General features: G+C 41.1%; 1 protein-coding gene across 2 annotated transcripts in view; it reads left to right on the top strand.

Annotated features, from left to right (window-relative positions):
- BRINP2 (BMP/retinoic acid inducible neural specific 2) overlaps nucleotides 1-21,601 on the top strand; it is a 111,397-nt gene that overhangs the window by 72,174 nt on the left and 17,622 nt on the right. For both annotated transcript variants that reach the window (XM_003925339.4, XM_074389835.1), the window contains exons 3-4: nucleotides 14,910-15,100; nucleotides 16,138-16,346. In XM_003925339.4, the coding sequence (XP_003925388.1) occupies nucleotides 14,910-15,100; nucleotides 16,138-16,346 (400 nt within the window). The remainder of the gene's footprint in view (nucleotides 1-14,909; nucleotides 15,101-16,137; nucleotides 16,347-21,601) is intronic.

The following is a 21,601-nucleotide window of genomic DNA, read 5'->3' as shown; positions in this document are numbered from 1 at the left end:
AGCTGTCCTTGTTTGTTTTTCCCCAACTCTCCCCTTTCCATCTTTCTTCATCAAGAAAATACATGAAATTTGTTTCGACATGAGGTTTTCTTCCTAAACCAATTCTGACTCCCAGGGAGCTTGCTTGCTTGCTCACATTTCAGAGAACTCAAGAATTTTGTCATGGATCAATATCAGTTTTTCATTTTAGAGTTTCTCAGGTCAGGCATTTTCCTCTCCCCAGAAGTTAATCTCGCATTCTGTGCTGTTGTCAAAGGCTAGTGACAGCGATGCCAGGTCACAGGCACACCTCAGGACACAGGGCGACTCTTCTGGAATTGAAATCTGAGTGCCTCGAGGAACACTGGAAATGTGCTGCAGTTGTGTCTAGACCAGGCGTCCCCAAACTTTTTGCACAGGGGGCCAGTTCACTGTCCCTCAGACCGTTGGAGGGCCGCCACATACTGTGCTCCTCTCACTGACCACCAATGAAAGAGGTGCCCCTTCCTGAAGTGCAGTGGGGGAGCCGGATAAATGGCCTCAGGGGGCTGCATGCGGCCCGCGGGCCGTAGTTTGGGGATGCCTGGTCTAGAGAATACATGTTTATCATCCAAGTTCAAAGGATTACATCCAGCTCTTACATGGTCTGATTTTGTACACCTAGATTTAGTGTGTGTGGTAAAACCACAGTGAGTGCGGAACTGATCAGGCCCTCATACCCTTGTATCTCCGACCTACACTCTTTGCCATGCTTCCGGTATGAACAGCCACCTGGCTGCTGTAACTCCTGCCTCTTCTCCATTCTCTCTCCGTCTGAGTTGTATGGCTCCCATCTCAGAACTGTCTTTCAAATCCAGCCTCTTTTCTCTTCCCCTGCCTTCACTGTCTACCACTTGTACTTTCTTGCTTCTCGAATGCAACCTGCTTAAGTCCTCTGTTGGTCCTTCTGTACCCAGAAGATAAAACCCAAACCCATTTTCTTAGCATAAAAGTCACTTCCAAATCCATTCATTCATTATTTCAACAAATAGTCAATGAATACTGATCCTCAACCACTGATTGTGCCCCACCATTTCTTCCTGTTTTTCTTTTGTGCCAGTTCCAATGAACATCTCCAGATTTGCCGAGACACAGAAGGCCCCCTTGAAGTCCGGTGTCTTTCTATAACCCATTCCCTCTACCCGAAAAGCTCTTTCCATCTTCTCTGCTAACTGAGCTCCTTCTCACCTTTCAAACTCACATAAATATCATTACCATATAAAGTCTTCTTTGATTCCTACAAGAGTTAGTTATACCTACCTATGATTTCCCATCAGTTTGTTCAGTTTTTTTGGCCATACAAACTTATTTTTGTGCTCTTGTTTATCTTTGCTTTTCACGTGGCTCTGAGGTCCTTCAGGCAAAGAACATGTTGTATTTCACCTTTGTATCTCCTGACCCCAGCACGATGTCTGCCACACATAAGGGCATGATAAAAGGATGAAACCATTCAGTAGGTGTAGGATGTTCTGGGACCAAATTAGATGAAAGAGTAAACAAGTGGTTGAGACTCAAGGCTCTAGAATCAGACCGACTGGGTTAAATTACAGTTCGGCTGCTTTTAGTTGTGTGAATTTGTGTAAATGATTTTGCGTCTTTGAGCCTCATTTTTTCTGATTAGTAATATTGGTGGAATAATAGTACTTTGTAGGATTATTTGGTGATAACTGAAAAAAAGATTTGGTTTATTAAGCTGAATGCTTTTTCTTTCTGTGAGGCATTGCCCATTAGTAAATATGGAAAAAAGAGTGGGGAACCTAGACAAGAGTACAGGGAAAAAATAGAGATGAATTAAGAAAGAAGAAAGAATAGTCTTACTCTATCAGACTAGCTTTTATGCATAGAACTCTGTACATTAATTGGATTTATCACTTACAATCTACATACTGCTCTCGTTCACTGTAGCTTGAGTTAATCTAGCCACTAATTTTATAGTTATAGATAGTTCAAAATAAATCATTAACAGCGACAGGTATTCTCCCCGTAGAGCATGACTCACACACCAAGATCCCACAGCATAAAAGACAAGGCGAGGCCAATACCACCTCCTACCTAGACCCAGACAGCAAGAAGAAGGGAGACCCCATTCAGGATTGTTGCTGAGCTGAGGAGAATGGGAGTGTGGCTGCTTGACCACGGGACAATTAAAAAAAAAAAAAAAACAATAATTGAACCCTTATCCAGATAGGCAATACAATTAGGAGATCAAAAGCCAAGATTGTTTCATCAGGCTACAATATTGGATAGATACAATCAAGACGGTATTAATCAAGTAGGTTACCTGCTAAAACAATCCCCAAATCTGAGTGACTTAATGAAAGTTTATGTTTTTGCTCATGTCACACTCCAATGCAATTTGTGGAAGACGTAAAAGGAGATTGCTTCAGGAAATCATTCAGGACCGGACCGAGGAAGGCTCCTTCTACCTCATCACTCTGCCATCCCTTAGGGCTTCGGTGTACTGGATCCTGGTAGACAAGGGAAGAGAAAGAGCATGAAGGATTTCATGAGAGGTTTGATGGACTAGACCTGGACTTATATTCCAATGTGGAATTCAGTCACATGGCTATGTTTAAATGCAGAGGAAGCTGTGTGGGGGTGGGGGTGGGAAAGTGACCATCTGTGAGCCCAGGAGGAAAATGGAAACATCTTTGGAAACAGCTTCCCAGCCTCTGCCACAAGGGGTGGAATGCAAAAAGCGGGTGAAATGTAAAGCCCTAAATTGAAGTTAAAAATGTCAGCTTCACAAATTTAAGAGACCTGACTTGGCTGTGATACTTGTGAAAAAAAAAGAAAAAAAAAATTCTAGGGCTGGAAAGAAATATGGGATACTGGCTGATTGATATGATTACTGTTAGCAAAGAATATTTTTGTCTTTAAAAAATGAATACAATATTCAAGTGCATTAATAAAGAAAATATATATAGCAGCAACAGCAGAGACTGCAAACTCTTACTTCTCTTTGTGTCCTTGTGTGTGTCCTGAATGATCTGAGCCTCAACTTAGCTATAAAATAGGACTAAAGCTTGTGGTGTGTGTCATTTAACTATTGCTACAATGATGCATATGGGAAAACAACAAAATTCAGTAGCTTAAAAATAATGTATTTCTTAGCTGGGCATGTTGACACGTGCCTGTAGTCCCAGCTACTGGGGAGGCTGAGGCAGGAGAATCACTTAAACCTTGGAGGTGGATGCTGCGGTGAGCCAAGATCATGCCACTATGCAACAACCTGGGCGACAGAGTAAGACTCCATTTCAATAAAATAAAATAAAATAATAAAATAATTATTCTTCTCATGCATGTGCAGGTTGGCTGGGCTGGCTTTGCTTCATGCTGCAGGCCTGCAAGCAGGTAGTTTAGTGTTTCTTCCAACAGTGTTCATTCTGGGGCCCAGGCTGAAAGATCAGCACCTGCAGTACCTGGGGGAGCAATTCTCATAGTAAGGGCAGAAATGCAAGATGGAGACTAGAAATATTCAGTATCCATTGAGGTGTTGGCCCCAAATCAGCACGCAGTCACTTTTGCTCTCATTCCTTTGTCTGAAGCAAAGTCACATAGCTAAGCCCAATATCAATGAGGGAGGGAAATAAGCTCCCTCCTCACAAGTAAGTGATATTGCAAAGTAACATGTCCAATGGCATTCTAATACCGGTGAGAATGCTGATTCAGTCAACCACACTGACATTTGTAAGATTATAGCGACAATTTAAAAACATATAAAGCATCTACTAGAAACAGAGGGGCTCCCTAATAATTGGAACTATGATAATGGTCATAATGAGGGTGATAATGGTATATTCATATCTTGTATCCTAATACACTCTCAGTGGCTCAGAATAGATCTACCGGATTGGGTTCAATTTTGGTTGACATCTTTAAAAAGAAGTAACATTGACAGGGTAGATTGCAAGCAGAAAAGGTTGCACATGTAGGCCTAGGAATCTGGAAACTGTGTTGAAGGAACTAAAACTATTTAGTCCAGAGAAGGATGGCCCATATAAAAATTAAGTGCACCAAAATACCAGAGGGGCGGTTTCTTTGCAAAAGGAATAAACTTGTAGAGTAATGGAAGGAATTACCTGTCTGTGGGAATTCTCTTGGAGTCAAGTAGATAAAGCAAGCTCATGAAGACATTTGATGGGAGAAGCATCGCAGGGGCCATCAGCTTGCTGAGCGAAGACAAGCACAGTGGGAGGCCATAGTGGTGAACAGAGCCATGCTCTCCACAGTTGAGCAGATGAGATGCTGGGGAGCAGTTTGGGATGTCAGGGTAGATCTGACAGTTTGTGCCTGGGAAGACACATGTCTCAGCTCCTTTTCAGTTCCTTCTGGTCGCATAGATTGACTGGGCCCTCATTCCAATGTGTCTGTTGTGTTTCACGTTGATTCTATAAACATACCACTTTCAGCGCCCTCCCTATGTCCCCAAGCCCCACCAGGGCAGTGTGAGACTAGCCAAGCAGTGATCTCCTCCTCCTCCTTTAAGCTTGACTCTCCCCTCCCCCATTTCTCCCAATCAGCCTTAATTAAACTGTTTGAAAGCTGCAGCTTGATTTTAATTAGAGCAAAATTGGGAAGATTAGAATGAAATTGGCCAATCATTGTTTACGGGCCGTTGTTTGAGAACACAGCAGGCTGCTAAATTACCTCCATGCCAGGCTTCTTGAATTCTCCCAGACAGTGGAAAGATGGAGAGCACCAGGGAATCAGGGGAGGAATGGCCTCATTTCTGCTCTTGTGTCTCTAAGAGTTGCAAGGGCTGAGATATTACTTAACCAAATGACTCCTGGACTGAAGCCTTCCTACCTGGGGATCTCTCCCAGCCACAGTGGTAAACAAGGCAAAATAATTACCTAGGAAGTATAACAAAGGTGGACAGTATTCCCTGAGCTTGAACACAGATCACAAAGACAGAAAAATCATTGTAGTGTGGTCTAGGTTCTAGTCAAACTAGTCAACAGAGACTTGGGGCTAGTCATTTCTGTCAGTTTCTCTGTCTCCTCATGTGTTAACATGTAAAAGCTTAATCGTCGATTAATGATATTTTCTCTCCCTTTCTCCCAAGGTCTATGTATAGATAAAATAAGCATGTGTAAAAATTGTGTGCCATAAAAAAAAAGTTTAGTTCATATCAAGACAACTATTTGGTGAATAACAGCCTAGTCCCTTTCAGAATCGTAGTCCTATTGAACATTAAAAGTTAAAGGAGGTGTCCCCAAAAGAGAATCTGTTGGAAACAGACCAGGAGGACTAAGGAACAGAGAAGGTCAACATCCCTACCATGATAGCCCACCGCTTCTGCCATTGTTTGCAAAGTGGGTTCCATGGCTGCCGTAAGCCCTCCCTATAATCTCTCAGGAAAGCACTACACCCATATATGGGATTATGGTTTTTATTATCATTTCTTTTTATAGCTCAGATTAATCATGTCTTATTCATTATAGCAGAAAAGTCACTAATAGCTAAGTACATTACAGTAATCTGTTGTTGAGATAGAAATCTCCTGGTGATGTGATATGTCTAGAAATACTGCCTCTGTATAGGAGCCAAGGTGTGAAATATCCTTAAGCCTCTGAAATGTCCAGCTTGATAGAGAATGTGAAACCATCATAGCTGAGTCACTGGGTAAAAAACTGGCATCCCTCAATGTACATGTTGGCTTTGGCTATTCTTGTTCATGTGAGTTTTTCAAGATGAAAAATGTGAGTCCTATGAAAAAGACAGAATGGTGATGTCATCGCTTGGTGGATTGAGTTCTAGGATGGGAGCAGTAGCTCTGGATGTGAGGTATATTCATAGAAAGACAAAGAGAAGGCTTCCTCCATCTGAAATGCTTTAGGAAAATCAGTGATGTGACACTCAGTAGTACTTATTGAGTTTCCTCTGTCCAATTGGCAAGTCTCAAGCTAATTGGAGAAAGGCAGATCTCTAAGAGAAAGGCTCTGAGAACAAAGACAGTTGGGCTTACCCAGAACTGGTTGGTACGTGAGAAAATATCCCATGGGTCATTGGCTGACGGCTTAAGTAGACAAAGTAAAGTCACAGGAAAAATGACGAGAAAACTATGTCCTTGGCTTACGGCCAGTCTATCGCTTTTGCTCCAAAGTTCTTAAATATTTTATTCGATAACATGTCCTGTGTCTACCTTCATTTTTCAGGGAAAACCAATTTGGTTCATATCGAGACAACTGTTTGGAGAATAATAGTCCCTTTCAGCACTGGAGTCCTTTTGAGCACCAAAAATTGGAGGGGGTGCCCCCCAAGAAAAGATCATTGGAAATAGATCAGGAGTGTCAAAGAATAGAGAAGGTCAATGTCCCTATCTTGACAGCCCACTCCTTCTGTCATTGTTTGCAAAGTGGGTTCCATGACTGCCTAAAGACTTCCCCTCAGTCTCTCAAGTCCTGTTCTGAGAAACGCAGAGTAGTGATTGGTTGGCTCTGCTGGAAGCAGCATTGATTTCCTCCTCAGTAAACCCAGCCTGGAGTCTAACTCGGAAGGAACAAATGTGTCCTAGTATGCAGGGCACACTGACACCGTGATAGATTGGTGCCAAGCCTGCCGGGGTGCCATGGTGGAGGGGGATGGATAGGGCTGCATGCTTAGGATGCAGGGATGTGAGTTTCCAAACGACAGCCCTATCTGTGGACTTGGAAATGGGCCTGAACATGCTTCCCCTGCAGAGATGGAAAGATGGAAAAATCTATTAAAAAACTGGTAACAGAATAATCTGGCTGTTCACGTAAAGTTATAGCACAACCACCCACATTGCAGGCTGCACTATTCATTACAGGTTGAGTATCACTTATCCAAAAAATTTGGGGGACCAGAAATATTTTGAATTTTTTTCAGATTTTAGAATATTTGCATTATACTGGCTCAGCATCTCAGATCTAAAAATATGAAATTCTAAATGCTCCTGTGAGTGTTCCCTTTGAGAATCATGTTGGTGCTTCAAAAAGTTTTGGATTTTGGAACATTTTAGATTTCAGATTTTCAGATTAGAATTATTCAACCTGTACTTCTAGATTTCAGCTTCACTGAGGTACACTCTGTGTGTGTGTGTGTGTGTTTGTATTTATATTTATACTCTCCCCCTTAAGGCTTCATCGGGAGGGAGGCTTCATAGATAATGACTCTTCACAGGGGCCTGGTCAATGTTCTCAGTTTATGAACCTAGAAAGTGGTGACTCTGTGTGCAGCTGCTGGAAACAGCACCTGGGCTGGAAGACCCCAGCTGTGTTCTTTCTGAGCCTTTCATCTTCAGTCGGGAGACCCTGCAGGGGGATTCTTGCTGGGAGATTTCTTGTTGACCTTGTGTAACATAGTACTGCGGGTGGCTGCTGACATAAGAATCAGTAGCTTGAGTTGGAGGCAGCACTTTTTATTTACAACTTTTGAATTAGGAACACCTTGTAGTCATTTAGTATTCTCATCGGAGACCTTTTGCTTCAAACCCAGAGCTGGCCAAGTCTCAAAACCCCGCTGAAGCTCCCGTGCCTGAGATCTGGCATGGCTGTGGTTTCACTCTCCTATTGTGGGCCCCCTTTGGATTTTGGGGAAATCCAACCAGAAGCATCATTTTTTGGCAATCTGGACCACTAGTGTTATGCAATTTGGGACAAAGATAACTACAATTACTACAGCACTGATTATTTAGATATCATTATGTCTAAAATATTCTGTGTGTTGGTATGCATGGCTGATTTAACACACTGGATTATACCTTCCAGGCTGGGTTATACTTTCTTGGATGTTGTTTTGTTTTTTAATTATTTTATGGGTATGTTCACCCTTCCACAGAATACATATTGATTACTCTAGGCTAACCTGAAATATTCTAGAGGAAGATGGAAAATGGACTGTATTTCTTAATTTAGTAGTTTACTGAGGAATCCTTTAGATGTGCAATGTGAATGCTTTTTATAGGCAAAGTCCACGGTGAAAAGCTCTCTTTATTCTTTGGCTCAACCTGTGAGCCCTGATTGCAGTGGCCTATCCTATTCTACAAACACTTTACACAGCGACTATAGTACTGTTAGAAATATTTGCTTTCTCAGACTGTTTAGTGTGTAACAAACACAGTGGGAGAAGATTTTAGGAGAAATGGCCAAATTGAAATGTAGATTTACTTGATATCTTAATTGAAACAAAGATGATGGCTTAATTGAAGCAGTGTGTGTTAATATAATTGATATATAGAAAACATCATTTTCCTGGTTAAAAAAAAAAAGATCCTTGATTATTCTATTACTAGGGGGAAAAACTGCTAAATGAAAAATCAGAAATGAACATTTCTTCTTTGAATAGCTTAGGCTGCCTTCCAGTATTGCCTCTAAGGTTTGCAGATGCTAGAAAAAACCAGGTTAATAAGTTCTATAAGCACATTTTTAACACTTTCTGGCTCAAATACCACTCACAGATGTTTCTCCATTATTTTGATCTATGAAGGGCCCCAAAGGGCAAGGAAGAAACTTATTGGGGTAGAAGAGAAAACCACTGGGAGCCCTCAGATTGTGAACCTTTCTGTGGCTGAGGACTTATGCTTAATGTTTCTTTTTTGAGACAAGATTCTTGCTATGTTGCTCAGGCTGGACTCAAACTCCTGTAGCTAAGGCCTTATGCCTAATATTTTTTGAGATGAGGTCTTGCTATGTTGCCCAGGCTGGACTTGAACTCCTGTAGCTGAGGACTTATGCCTAATATTTTTTGAGACAGGGGTCTTGCTATATTGCCCAGGCTGGACTCAAATGATTCTCCCACCTCAGCCTTCTCAGTAACTGGGACTACAGGCACTAGCCACCATGCCCACTTGAGCCTAATTCTGAGTTGATAGCCCACTGTAGTTTATGAAGAAAGTAGATTTAGACTTGTGTGTTTTTTGTTCTTTGGCAAATGTAGCCACTTGTATGCATTCCTTTTTTTTTTTTTTGAGATGGAGTTTCACCCTGTTGCCCAGGCTGGAGGGCAGTGGCGCAGTCTCAGCTCACTGCAATCTCCGCCTGCTGAGTTCAAGCGATTCTCCTCCCTCAGCCTCCCAGGTAGCTGGGATTGCAGGTGCCCGCCACTGCGCCCAGTTAATTTTTCTATTTTTAGTAAAGTTGGGGTTTCACCATCTTGACCAGGCTGGTCTTGAACTACTGAAATCGTGATCCACCCGCTTCGGACTCCTAAAGTGCTGGGATTGCAGGCATGAGCCACCGCACCTGGCCACTGCTTGTAGGCATTCTTATGGCTTCTTTCTCCAATGAAATTCTCCAAATATAATCCCTATCCTTATAGTTCCTATATGGCGCTATTGAAGCTCTCTCTCCCTACATGCCCATACTTCTACTCAATAGCACAGTTGGTAAACCTTTGAGTCCCACAGGTGGAGGCAGTATAGCCTAGTGGCAAAGACTGTGTGTACTGGAGCCAGTCTGTGTTTAAATCCTAACCTTGCCACCTGCTGGCTGTTAACTGCTGGGCAAATTGACTTAGCTGTACCTAGATAATTATATTTTCCCCCTTATATGGTATTTTGAATATAATATTAACTAATCCTTTAACTATGCTTGGAATGCCTATCACATACTAAAAATTCATTAAATATTAGCCATTATTTTTTATTATTTGCTCATAAAAAAGCTTCCTGAGACAGTATCATTCCTTTTTCTAGATCATTCGTCATTCTGTGCTGTGATTTCTTTAGCAGGCCCGGGAGCTGGACTTAGGCCTTTATCTCTGATTCCTCACATGTACCCTCTGTATGGACTTGGCTTTTTGAGGCATCTCAATTTCTTCTCCTGCAAATGGGCATATTAAAACTGCCTTAATCCAGGAACATTTTGCTGTGGTATAAATGTTATGCTGTGTTTTGAATTACAATTAATCCAGGTTTTGTGTAGAAAATGTAAAAAGTGGAATGTTCTGGGTAATAAAAATATTTGTGTTAAAGGATACTAAATACTACAAAAAATACAATGCAATAAAATACACTTAACCTCATCTACACGAAGGAAAACAGTGCTATAGAAACAGCAGTATGATATGGGCGTGGGTTTTAAGCACAACTCTGCCATTTACTAACTGTGTGACTTCACCCACACTACTTTCTTAACCTCTCTGGGTCTCAATTATGGCTATTGTCACCGCCGTCATAGTTGCTGTTAATAGCATAGAAGGAGAGTCAGGACACCAGCTTTTTGTGCTGGTTCTATTATCAACGGGTTATATTGTTTTAGGTAAACCACTTGCCCTCTCTGTTTTATGAGAAACATGACCACACGAGAGGTTACTAGTTCCCATCCAGACCAGTGTCTGACGGGGCCAGACAACTGACTACCAATTTTTATTTATTAGATTTAATTAAAGTGGGGTCCACCTGTATGCTGTGTTGGCCTTTCCTTTCTGTGAGGGGCTTTGACCATTGTAAGAAACTATGTAATTATGTCTTTTTTCCTCTAGAAATCTAGAAAAATAATAGGTTAGAAATTCTTAGTTGATGAAATCTAGACGTGACCTATCCCAAAGCAAAGGGGCTGGGTTTGACGACTCGAAGAGTTCTGTTTGTTTGCTTGTTTGCTTGTTTTAGTAATCTGATTTTATGATTCATCAATGTAATTATCAACTAACCAGTGAGAGGACACTAGTTCACCATCCAGGCAATTAGAGATGAGATTAAGCAACTGTTCTTTACCCTGCAGTGGGGTTTGGGATAGAAAATACTTTTGACAAATACTCTGTACATTAATTAAAGTTTAGTACTTGCTTCACAAAGAAAATAACTGACAATGTATTATTATGCACTTACCTGCTCAGATAAATAAAGCGACACAGCTTGAATTTTGAAGACTTTGTTGGAACCATGAATTATTAGCCATCCGTTTTTCTTTGTTTCCCTATTAACATTTGACACATGCTCCTCCTCTCTCAGTCTCTAGAGTTAGATGGGGAGGTTTATGCCTCAAATGTAGCATGGATTTTTACGTATTTATAATTTTAATTTTTAAAATTTTGTTCAGAATTGACATATAATTGTACATGTCTATTGGGCACAACAGTGTATTGGTGTGATGTTTTGATACATGCATACACTGAATAATGATCAAATCAGGGTAGTTAGCATATATATCGCCTCAAACGTATTATTTCTTTGTGGTGATAACTTTCAAGATCCTTTTTTCTAGTTACTTAAAATCTACAGTATGTTATTATTAGCCATAGTCACGCTACGATGTAATAGAGCACCAGAACTTATTCTTCCTAACTGTAACTTTGATTCTGTTAACCAAGCTCTCCCCATCTCCCATTCCCCCTACCCTCCCTAGCTTCTGGTAACCACTATTCTGCTCTCTAATTCCATGAGATCAACTTTTTTAGACTCTACATATGAGTGAGGTTATGTGATATTTGTCTTTCTATGCCTGGCTTATTTCACTTAACATTATGTCCTCCAGGTTCATCCATGTTGCTGCAAATGATAGGACTTCATTATTTTCACAGCCAAATAGTATTTCATTGTGTATATCATCAGTTGATGGTGGATTCCCTATTTTGGTTGTTTTGAATGATGCTGCAGTAAATGTGAGGGTGCAGATATCTCTTTGATGTACTAATTTCAGTTCCTTTGAATATGTACCCAGTAGTGAGATTTCTAGATCATGTGGTAGTTCTATTTTTAGTTATCTGAGGAATCTCCATACTGTTTTCATAATAACTGCACTAATTTACACTCCCATCAACAGTGTACTAGAGTTCCCCTAACACATTGGCCAGCATTTGTTATTTTCTGTCTTTTTTGATAATAGCCATTCTAACTAGGGTGAGGTGACACCTTACTGTGCATTGGATTTGTATTTCCCTGATGATTAGTGATGTTTAACATTTTATCATATACCTGCTGGCCATTTTTATGTCTTCTTTGGAGAAATATCTATTCAAGTCTTTTGCCCATTTAAAACATTTGTTATTTTGCTGTTAAGTTATTTGAGTTCTTTCTGTATTCTGGATACTAACCCCTTATTGGACTCATAGTTTGCAAATATTTTCTTCAGTTCTGTAGGTTGTCTCCTCACTCTGTTGTTTCCTTTGCTCTGCAGAGGCTGTTCAGTTTGATGTAATCTCATTTGTTTATTTTTGCTTTTGTTGACTGTGCTTTTGAGTTCTTATCCAAAAAATCTTGCCCACATCAATGTCATAAAGCTCTTCCCCGATATCTTATTCTATTAGTTTTATAGCTTTGGGTCTTACATTTAAGCCGTTCATCCATTTTGAGCTGAATTTCGTACCTGGTGAAAGATAGTTTTATTCTTCTGAATGTGAATATTGCATTTTTTCAGCACCATTTACTGAAGATAGTTTCCTTTCCCCAATGCGTGTTCCTGGCACCTTTGTCAAAAATCTATTTTTAATTATTTTATTTTTATGCAACCCTCTCATTTGCATTTCATGGATATTTGGGGAAGGTTAAATCAAGGTTGGGCACTGTCATGATGAGCAGAGTTGGGATGGATGAAGACTGTGTGCAGACTTTACATTTTGTTGCTTCCTAAGGGGGTGGAGCTGGTTTTTAGTAGTATAATTTGAGAAACAATGGAAAACTCTTTTCTTATTAATGCATATGATTCTTTAAATTTCATCCCAAGACAAAGATTTATAAATCTGTCCCCTTTAAAATGCAAACATTTCAGTGAGGAGCAAAGCTTGAAAATTAAAATCCTTCAACAGGATTAGGAAGGAACAACTTTGCTATCTTCTAGAATAAGGCTTCTCAAAATATGGATCCTCCTTGTCTATTTCAGAATGTTCATGTTGACATTTGCACTGAAGGTGCAAAATAAAGCTGCTGGTACCTTAATTTGAATAAAGACAGTCACACCAAATAACACTAGGAGTCATCTGTTCTTCTTCACTATGCACTTGCACCTAAACACACACACACATACGCACGCACACACACATTAGCTTCACTTAAAAATGTCCCTATGTAATCCCAGCACTTTGGGAGGCCGAGGCGGGTGGATCACGAGGTCAAGAGATCGAGACCATCCTGGTCAACAAGGTGAAACCTCGATTCTACTAAAAAAAAATACAAAAAATTAGCAGGGCATGGTGGTGCGTGCCTGTGATCCCAGCTACTCAGGAGGCTGAGGCAGGAGAATTGCCTGAACCTGGAAGGCGGAGGTCGCAGTGAGCTGAGATTGCGCCATTGCACTCCAGCCTGGGTAACGAGCGAAACTCCGCCCCCCCCCAAAAAGAATGTCCATAAAGCAGTAACCTTTATTAATTTTACTAAATCTTGACTCTTGGGTACATGTGTTTTTAATATTTTGTAAGATGGAAGTGCACATAAAGCAAATCTGAGGCTACTTAAGTACTGTGGTTGTCTCAAAAAAAAATACTCTATGGTTGAGTTGCAAGCTGGACTAGCCACTTTTTTCATGAAACTCCATTTTTCTTGAAAGCACAAGCAACAGACAAACTACGGTTATTCCGACTTGAGTATCTGGCAGACGTTTCTCAAAAAAAAAAAAAAAAAAAAAAAAACAATTAACTAAGCCAGTCTCTGCAAGGAAAACAATTGACAGTATTTGTTGCCAATTATAAAATTTAAGCTTTTAAATGAAAATTCAAATTTTAGAAAACTTGAGTTCATCCTCATGAACTTGACATTTTCCTAATATTTAAAGACTTTGAAGAGATTGGTCATGATATTAAATAGTGAGATGTTTTAATTTTATATAATGAAAAGTGTCAAAATGTGGAAGATCTGCATAACTCAGTGACCTGGTATTTTCCAGATGACCGACACATGATCTTACAACATTATGCAGGATAAAAAGATCCATTCAGATTACAATATAGAACTCTGGATTTTAATGTAACAAAGCATGAAAAGTTCACCGATATGATTTCAGATTCCATATTGTAACTAACCTTTAAGAAACTACCATCTGTTTAGTTTAGTGTCGTACCAAAGATGAAAATCCACAATTATGAAAACAGCTTGAATGTAGAGGCAAATATGAGAGTGCAGCTCTTTTCTGCTAAGCCTGATTTTAAAGAGATTTGCAAACATGCAAAGCCATGCCATTCTTCTTGCTAAATTTGTTTTGTTTCGGAACATACAGTTGTCATGAAAATGTTGTATGTAATGAGTTTATTAATCTCTCTCTCTTTTTTTTTTAAAGATGGGGTTTCACCATGTTGGTCAGGCTGGTCTTGAACTCCCGACCTCAGGTGATCCGCCCACCTTGGCCTCCAAAGTTCTGGGATTACAGGCGTGAGCCACCACACCCAGAAAATAATAATAATAATGATAATGTTATCTCTAAATAAAATAATAAATGTGATTTTTTCTATTTTAGCTTCTAAAATGATAAATGTCAATAGCCACATGTACAAACATGGGAACTCAATAATTTTTAAGAGTGTCAAGGAGATCAGAGACTAAAAAGTGAGGGCAGTGGTTCTGGAGCAACCTTCCTGACATCACAGATGAGTAACTGAGGCCATGATAGGTGATGTGACTCATTCACTACAAGACAACTGTGATTAGATCATATCTTTCCAAACGACTGTTCCAATGTTTGTTTATTCTGCTACTCTACACTGTAAACCATGACTTCATGTGAGCAAGCTAATCAGCTACTGTCTGTTGAGAAACTTGGCTGGGAGAGGCTCTGATGGAGGTCAGTGGAGATAACAGCTTTCTGACAGCATGTGAAGGACAGGCCAGGTGAGAGGCCAGGGGGCCTCTTCCAGGCTCTGGGCACCTCCAGCTTGGGGGATGTGGGCTGCGAGGAGATGAATGGCTGCAAGTGGAACAAGAACATGACCTACTTCAGATTTTATGCCTCTTGCTCTGAAATCGCCAGCTTTTTCTTACGCCTTGGCTTTTCCTCCAGGGAGTTTGCCCGTTGGAAGGTGAACAACTTGGCTCTAGAAAGGAAGGACTTCTTCAGTTTGCCATTGCCTCTTGCCCCAGAGTTTATCCGGAACATTCGCCTCCTTGGAAGGAGACCCAATCTGCAACAGGTTACGGAAAACCTGATAAAAAAGTACGGCACTCATTTCTTACTTTCTGCCACTCTTGGAGGTAAGCAACATCATGATTTCAAGCGAATTGGTTGCCAGACCATTGGAAATAACTTTACGACTCATGCAGTGTAGCTCCAACAGTCTTGTGTTCTTACTGGCCTTTTATTGCCTGAGAAGTCTTTCCAGTGCGTTTGAAAACAGTGTAGTCTCTTGACATCTAAATTTACCCCAGAGCATTTTGATTTGCTTATAAGGATCTCCTGAGGAGGGGATGTTGGGTAAGGTGGGGGTGGACAGGCTCCTATGAAGCACTTAACAGCACGGGAACTCCCAGTTCTCATGCTGCTGAGCTACCTAACCCACTTTCTAACGTGTGCTGTGGCTGCAATGATCAGACCCACAGGCAAAGTAAGTGGATGTCCCTGGAGTCCCTGACCCCTCTTCCTCTCTATAAAGATTGGAAACTATCCAAACTAATTCCAATGGTTCTGGGTTGCTGAATCGTCCCCTTGTGGGGTGGAGGGTGGGGGCAGGGTGGAACAATATGGGCTAAGACCCAGGGTGGGATCAAAAGCTCTGAAGATGCCGAATTCCCTCTGCCCTGGGAAGAAGAAAGCAGGATTTATAATAACATTTAGCTCACTGTCCGATCAACCAAAACAAGCTCTCCCAGGGCTCAGGCCGGCTGTCTGCACGTGGCAGGTGTTGAGTGTTTGATGGGGAAGAGGGAGATAGAGCTTCAAGGCTTTTGCCCTTCCGGAGGGAGCATAAACAACTTGAGAGAGAGAACTGTATCTCCTCTATGGAGGTGGATTACTTGAGACAGAGCTCAATAGAGGATGTTAAATGGATAAGCTGAGGGCAGGGGGATTAAGCTTTGGAAGAGGGCCTTTCAGGCAGTGTGGCCTGCTTGCCTGTGGCTCCCTCTGATGAGCCTCTTCTAAAGATGGTGAGGGCTAGGGGAAGAGGCTTGGCAGCAGGGGCTGTGCTCTCTCTCTCTCAGCGCATCTACCATGGCCAAGGGTTTTATGTTTCTATTGGTAGAGGATTCGAGAGCAGAGAGCCTCACCAATGAACTCATGTTGTTCACCATAGGAGAAGAGTCCCTGACCATTTTTGTGGACAAGCGGAAGCTGGGCAGAAAGACAGAGACAACAGGAGGTGCCTCTATAATTGGGGGCAGTGGGAACAGCTCAGCTGTGTCCCTGGAGACTCTGCACCAGCTGGCCGCCTCCTACTTCATTGACAGAGAGAGCACGCTGCGACGGCTGCACCATATCCAGATAGCCACGGGGGCCATCAAGGTAATGACCTGAGAGGTACGGGGGCAGGGGGTGCAGGAAGCACGGGGGAACCCAGGGGTGGCCAGAGCCTGAGCCAGCTCTAGGTCAGCCAGGCCTGCTGATGGAAGAGGGAAAGAAGCTTTTTGATGAAGACGCAGCCAGCCTTCAGACACGATGGGGTCATTCATTCCACAGCAGACACTCACGGAGCACCCACTCTGAGGCAGGCTGCAGCAGAGGTACCACTGGGAATGGCAGACAAGGTCCCCATGTTCACAGAGGTTGCACTCTAGTGGGGGATGGAAAAACAACAGTCATTTCTGATGTTAAATAAAGACAAGACAGAGTCATAAGGTGCACAGCTCCTGGGGTGTGCGGAGGGAGCAACTCATGTTGTTGTTAGTAGACTGATCATGGAAGGCACTTAGGGGTTTAGACTTTGATCTCTGAATAAGAAACCAGCTGTGCGGTGAAGTGAGTGGGAAGTGTTCAGTAAGTACTAAGGCCTTTTAGCAGGAACCAGCCTGGTGCTGGTTCACAAAGTGTTGGAACACAAAGAAGACTGCTGAGATGGTGGGGAGGTAAAATAAGACAAGATGAGGTTCACAAGTCGGCTGAAGCAGATTAAATGCCTTGAGAAGAAATTTTAATATAAGTCAAAGTGCAATGAAAAACCACTGGAGACTTTTAGCAGGGAAGCAACATGATCTCATGTATGTTTTTAAAAGATCAATAGTTACTGTGACTTTAATAACTATAACCTTCATCTCATCTTCTCTACTTACACCTAAGAGATCTCTAGTCAAGTTCATGGTGTTTTAGGGAAAACCAGTGAAAATACTGTACTTGAGAATGCAGTTTTTAAAAAATTCTAAGCTAATGTTAAGGTGTTGAAAAGACCTCAAAATTGTCTTATATCCTGCTTCTATCCCATCTAAAACTCATGAGCAAATTTTATTAATTCATTCAATAAATATTTACTGAGTACCTATTGTTTGTCAGGCATTATTTGGGGTCCTGAGAATACAGGAGTGAACAAAACTTGTAAATTCCCTGCCCTCATAGAATTCATAGCTTGAATTCTAATAGTAAAGATATAAATTACATAAATATACAGGAATTACCTCATTTTGTTGTGGTTCGCTTCATTGCATACTTCGCAGATACTGTTTTTGTTGTTGTTGTTGTTGTTGTTTTACAAATCGAAGGTTTGTGGCAATCCTGTGTCAAACAAGTCTCCTGGCACTATTTTTCCAAGAGCATGTGCTTACTTCATGTCTCTGATCATTCTCACAATATTTTAAACTTTTTCATTGCCGTTTTATCTGTTATAGTGCTCTGTGCTATGTAATCTTCAACGGTGCGGAAAGCACTGAGGATCCAGGGGAACCTCTTCAATCAGTCGATCTGGCTGATGTAGAGCTGGTTGAGGCTCTGGCCTCCCCCTGGTTCCTCAGTGCTTCCCGCACCCCCTTTGATGTCACTTTATAATTATTTCAGAGTGTCACAAATTGCACCCACATGAGATAACAAACTTCATCAATAAATGTTGTGTATTCCAACTGGTCTGTCAAGCGGCTGTTCTCCCATCTCTCTTGCTCTTCTCAGGCCTCCCTATTCCCTGAGTCACAACAATGTTGAAATTAGGCCAATTATTAACCTCGCAATGGCTTCTAAGTTTTCAAGTGAAAAAATTAGACATCTCTTACTTGAAATCAAAAGCTAGAAATGATTAAGCATAGTGAGGTAGGTGTGTCAAAAGCTGAGCTAAGCCAAAACGTAGGCCCCTTGAGCCAAACAGTTAGCCAAGTTTGTTAGCAAAGAAAAAGTTCTTGAAAGAAATTAGAAGTGCTACCCTGGTGAACACACGAATGATAAGAAAGCCAAATAGCCTTCTCGCTGATATGAAGGAAGTTTGAGTGGTCTGGATAGAAGATTAAACCAGTCAAAACATCCCCTTAAGGCGAAGCCTAAACCAGAGCAAGGCCCTAACTCTGGTTAATTCCATGAAGACTGAGAGAAATCAAAAAGCGACAGAAAAATGTTTGAAGCCAGCATAGGTTGGTTCATGAGATTGAAGGAAAGAACTCATTTCCATGTTATAAAAGCCCAAGGTGACGCAGTAAGTGCTGTTGTAGAAGCTGCAGCAAGTTATCCAGATCTAGCTAAGATCATTGGTGAGGGTGGCTACCCTGAAGAACAGATTTTCAGTGAAGTTGAAACAGCCTTCTACTGGAAGAAGATGACATTGAGGACTTTGATAGCTAAGGAGGATGAGTCAACGCCTGGATTCTAAGCTTCAAAGGACAAGCTGGCTTTCTTATTGCAGGCTAATATGGCTGGTGACTTTAAATTGAAGCCAAGGCTCATTTACCATTCTGAAAATCCTAGGGCCCTTAAGAATTATGCTAAATCTCCTCTGCCAGTGCTCTATAAATGGAGCAATCCAGAGTGGATGACAGCTTATTTGTTTACAGCATGGTTTATGAACTATCTTAAGCCCATTGTTGAGACCTACTTCTCACACACACAAAAATTCTTTCAAAATATCACTGCTGATTTACAATATACCTGCTCACCCAAGAGCCCTGATGGAGATGTACAAGGAGATTCATATTGTTTTTATGACTATAAACACAACATCCATTCTGTAGCCCATGAATGAAGGAGTAATTTTGATTTCCAAGTCTTATTTTTAAAATGTTTGTGTAAGGTAAAGGCTGCCATAGATAGTGATTCCTCTGACAAATCTGGACAAAGTAAATTGAAAATCATTTGGAAATAATACTATTCTAGATGTTATTATGAACATTTGTAATTAATGGGGGATGTCAAAAAATCCTTAACAGGAACTTGGAAGAAGTTGATTCCAATCATCATGGATGTCTTTGAGGATGTCTTTCCTCAGTGGAAGAGGTAATTGTGTTTGTAGTGGAAACAGCAAGAGAACCAGAATGAAAAGTAGAGCCTGAAGATGTGACTGAACTGCTGGAATCTTATGGTAAAACTTGAATGAATGAGGAGCTGCTTCTTATGAATGGGCAAAGAAAGTGATTTCTTGAGAGGGAATCTACTCCTGGTGATGATGCTATGAACGTTGTTGAAATAACACTGAATAACAACCAAGGGTTTAGAATATTCCATAAACTTAGTTGATAAAGCAGTGGCAGGGTTTCAGAGGATTGACTCCAACTTTGAAAGAAGTTCTGTTGTGGGTAAAATGCTATCAAATAGCATCACATGCCACAGAGAAATCCTTCATGAAAGGAAGAGTCCATTGATGCAGCAAACTTCGTTGTTGTCTTAGTTTAAGAAATTTCCACAGCCACCCCAACCTTCAGCAACCACCACCCTGATTGGTCATCAGCCATTAACATCTCAAGGCAAGACTCTCCACCAGCAAAAAGATTCCAACAACTGGCTGACAGCTCAGATGATCATTAGCATTTTCTAGCAATAACATATTCTTTAATTAAGGTATGTACATTGTTTGTTTAGACATAATGCTATTGGACACTTTAAAGACTACAGTATAGTGTGAACATAACTTTTACATGCACTGGGAAACCAAGAAATTTGTGTGACTTGCTTTATTGTGATATTTGCTTTATTACAGTGGTCTAAAATTGAACCCATAATCTCTCTGAAAGTATACCTGTATAATGCCAGGTAGGATGAATGGTATTAAGAAATGAAGCCAAGTAAGAGGATAAAGAGAGACAGGGTTAGGGACTTTAGGGAAGACCTCTCCAAGGAATGCCACTTAAGCAGAGACCTGAATGAAGTGAAGGAGTAAGCCCCAAACATTTTAGACAAAGGACAGAGCAGGTACAAGTGCCTTAAAGGGTCAGGGCAGTGTACTTTGCATGAGCCAAGACCACCAAGAAAGGCAGTGAGCCTGGCATGCAGTCAGGAGAGAAATGAAGTAAAAGATGAATTTATTGAGATTGCAGGGGCCATATGAAGAAGGTCTAACTGATTACTATGTAGAAAGAAAGGGCAATTCTGAAGACCAGTAGTAAAGGTAAGACATAATGGTAGCTTGGAAAAAGCTGGTATTGCAGAGGTGGTGAGAAGTTGGCATATTCGAAATATATTTTGATGGTAGAGCCTACAGGATCAGACAATGGATTGGAAGAAAGGAGTAAAGATTTACTGCAAGATTTATGACCTTAGCAATCAAATGAACAGTGATTCCATTTACTGAGAAGGACAGCACTGGGAGGAGGTACAGATCTGAAAGAAAGAAATCAAGGATTTGGTTTCAGACATGTTGAATTTGACATTCCTATCAGACATCTAAGTAGAGAAATCTAACAGTCAGTTGGACATAAACACCAGGATTTCAAGAGAAAGGCTATGTTTGAAGATGGAAAGCTGGCATACAAATATATACACACATGTACACATGCGTAGTTGGAATTTACAACTATGAGAGAAAATGAAGTGAAATCACTTGTGAGTGCAGCTAGGAAAGGGGCCCGAGGGCTGAGTCACGAAGCACTCAGATATTCAGAAATGAGGAAGAGGAGAGGATCCAGCCAAGAAGACAGACAGAACAGAGAATTTGAGGAGAACCAGAGCAGGCTCACAATGCCATGTGAAGAATGTTTGCCAAAGAAGGAACTGGCAACTGTTGCTGTTGAGCAGTCACTAAGGTGAAGATTGAGACTTGACCCTCAATTTGGTGACATGGAAGTAACTGGTAATCTGGAGAAGAGTGGTTCAGTACATGAAGGGTACAAAAGGCTGAGTGAAGAGAATTGCAGGAAGGAAGCAAAGTTAGGAATCAGATATGAGTAGAAACAATGCTTTTGCTGTAAAGGTAGATGGAAAAATGAGTGATAACTGGGAAGCGATGTGGGGTCACGAGAGGGTGTGTTTTTATTTTTAAGATAGGAGCTATTCTGGCCTATTGGTATACTAATTAAAATAACTCTGTAGAGAGGGAGAAAGTGATGATGTAGGAGAGACAGAAGACAATTGTAGGAGCAAAGGGGCTGTTCTTACCCGGGAGCTTGAGTGTTTCATCCTCTGTAACAGGAGGCAATGCAGAGGGCACAAGGACAAATGCAGCAGGATGTTCAATGCGTGGTAAGGAGATGCTGCTGCTTTCTTCTGATTGGCTGCTGCTTCTTGATTTCCTAGGTGAAACGGAAGGAGAGTCCTTGGCTAAAAGGAAGAAAAGGGAATAGTTGGGAAAATAATCTATGAAATGGTCTTTGAGAATAAGAGTTAAGAGTGTTGGTTGACTAGATAAATGGAGTAGATTTCTG

This window comes from Saimiri boliviensis, chromosome 19 (genome assembly GCF_048565385.1).
Source record: "Saimiri boliviensis isolate mSaiBol1 chromosome 19, mSaiBol1.pri, whole genome shotgun sequence".
Taxonomy (NCBI): domain Eukaryota; kingdom Metazoa; phylum Chordata; class Mammalia; order Primates; family Cebidae; genus Saimiri; species Saimiri boliviensis.
Note: the sequence above shows the minus strand (reverse complement) of the source record. Positions and strands in the feature narration are given on the sequence as shown.